At 54.5% G+C, this 2,263-nt stretch overlaps 1 protein-coding gene across 1 annotated transcript in view; it reads left to right on the top strand.

Moving 5' to 3' along the window:
• The first annotated feature begins 225 nt into the window (after positions 1-225).
• Positions 226-2,263, top strand: part of CHMP7 (charged multivesicular body protein 7) — a 17,868-nt gene continuing 15,830 nt past the window's right edge. The window contains exon 1 of the mRNA XM_017731795.1: positions 226-252. Within this exon, the coding sequence (XP_017587284.1) occupies positions 233-252 (20 nt within the window). The 5' untranslated portion in view covers positions 226-232. The remainder of the gene's footprint in view (positions 253-2,263) is intronic.

Here is a 2,263-nt window from a genome sequence, read left to right as displayed (position 1 = left end):
TTCTATTACGAGCCCCAAAAAGTATGCAGGGCCTTTTGTTTAACCAAAACCATGTGCTCTGTGCTTTGGATACCACTGACTGCAGCTGAAGTCACCGCAGTCCTTAGAGAATGATTCATTTTGCAGTTAGGCCAGAACTAGGATGAGGTTTAGGCCTAGGACTAAATGCTAATAAATGTGCAAATGGGATGGGGCAGGACCCTGTTCACCCTCTCTCTGAAAATTCAGCCTGATGCTCTTTAGGGAGCTGCCGTGCCTGAAGTCAGCCGGGATAAATCGGGATGTGCGGGAAGGGGCACACGGAGGTGGAACATCGCAGTTTGCCCCGCGGTTTGTCCCGGCTCCCAGGCCAAGCTGATGCCTTGAGAGGCCACCTCAAAACAGAGCCTGGACAGAAGTAAGGAAATAAGGTGGGTATTTATGTGAAAGGCTTTCAAAGGTACCCCTGGGAGCCAGAGGCCACTGCCCAGATGGGCCCCAAGGTGGGCCCCAGGTCACGAGTTCTTCACATTTTTATAGGTTTGGTTATTTCCTGGGTGGGTACTTCTATTACGAGCCCCAAAAAGTATGCAGGGCCTTTTGTTTAACCAAAACCATGTGCTCTGTGCTTTGGATACCACTGACTGCAGCTGAAGTCACCGCAGTCCTTAGAGAATGATTCATTTTGCAGTTAGGCCAGAACTAGGATGAGGTTTAGGCCTAGGACTAAATGCTAATAAATGTGCAAATGGGATGGGGCAGGACCCTGTTCACCCTCTCTCTGAAAATTCAGCCTGATGCTCTTTAGGGAGCTGCCGTGCCTGAAGTCAGCCGGGATAAATCGGGATGTGCGGGAAGGGGCACACGGAGGTGGAACATCGCAGTTTGCCCCGCGGTTTGTCCCGGCTCCCAGGCCAAGCTGATGCCTTGAGAGGCCACCTCAAAACAGAGCCTGGACAGAAGTAAGGAAATAAGGTGGGTATTTATGTGAAAGGCTTTCAAAGGTACCCCTGGGAGCCAGAGGCCACTGCCCAGATGGGCCCCAAGGCGGGCCCCAGGTCACGAGTTCTTCACACTTTTATAGGTTTGGTTCTTTGCATAGCAGGGTTAATTCCCCAATTAAAGCTTCAGTTAATGATGGAGTTTCCCCAAGCTCAGCCCCTTCTCAAAGGCTTTTGGTTTACACATTTTGGGCCTAGGACAGTCTGGGTGTCCTTGGAGAGCAGGCCCAGAGAGGCTTTGTTATGTCTGCCCAGCACAGAGAGCAGAAGTGAACAGGCTGCAGGAAACTCCAGAGTTACACAGCAGGCAGTGCAGGGCTTGAAAATATAAAAGCTCAAACCTAAGGCATCAATCCCAGCAGTGGGAGACCCTCAGCATCCAGAGCCCGGGATCCCATCCTCCTCCCACCAAACACTTGTTGGGAAGCCTCAGGGTTTTCTCTTTCTGTCTCAGTCTCCCCATTTACAAAACCGCCCTGAGTTATCTGCGCTGACAAACCACAGGGAGGTATTTACACACCTCTCCGGACAAGGGCGGCTCAGGGTCCGGCCTGAGGGGGTTTAAGCTGTGGAGAGAGGTCAGCAGGGCCACCCCCTCCCAGTGCCTGGCCATCCCCAGGAGTGGGACACTGGGCAGACACATCGTTCCTTCTCCTGGAGGAAGCACTGCGGCTTCCATGTCGGGTGGATTTTGGGCAGGCTGTCTGGGTGAGAAAGGGGTCTGTGTTTATCTGCCAGGGCCAGACCTCCAGGCCTTATCACCCCCAGCCTGCTTATCCCCTGGAGCCAGGAGGCTGCTCCCCAACACCACCCTGGGGGGAAATTGGGCACGTTGAGAAGAAGAGCGGGGACCCAGCGTGGTTTTGGGGTGTTCAATCCTCCCCTGGCTTGCTCAGTTCTGCTGCAAGGGGAGAATGAAACGAGCGGGAGGGTTGGAGCTGGAGCTTGGCTGGCCGTGGAGAGAAGGGAGGGCTGGAGCCTGAAATTCCCCCAGGGAACGGAGCAATAACAAACGGGTGACTGGGGAAGCTGAGCCTGCTCACAGCTAATGGGTAACCCCACACAGGCTCCTCCTGTGGCACACGCTGCCACTTCAGACCCTCCAAATGTTCCTGTCCCGTCTGACTCAGCGTCTGTTTGTCCAACATCCCGCTCTGCCAAAGCTGGGGCTGTGGGAGGCTCTAATCTCCCGTCCCAGAGCGGCTCGCTCGGAGCCGTGGCCCTCAGCCCGCTCTGGGGTAAGTGACTGTTCTGGTTTTGTTTTTGAGCATCACGCCTCAGTT

The sequence above is a fragment of the Corvus brachyrhynchos genome, unplaced genomic scaffold (assembly GCF_000691975.1).
Source record: "Corvus brachyrhynchos isolate BGI_N302 unplaced genomic scaffold, ASM69197v1 scaffold150, whole genome shotgun sequence".
Taxonomy (NCBI): Eukaryota; Metazoa; Chordata; class Aves; order Passeriformes; family Corvidae; genus Corvus; species Corvus brachyrhynchos.
This window is presented reverse-complemented; position numbering and strand designations above follow the sequence as displayed.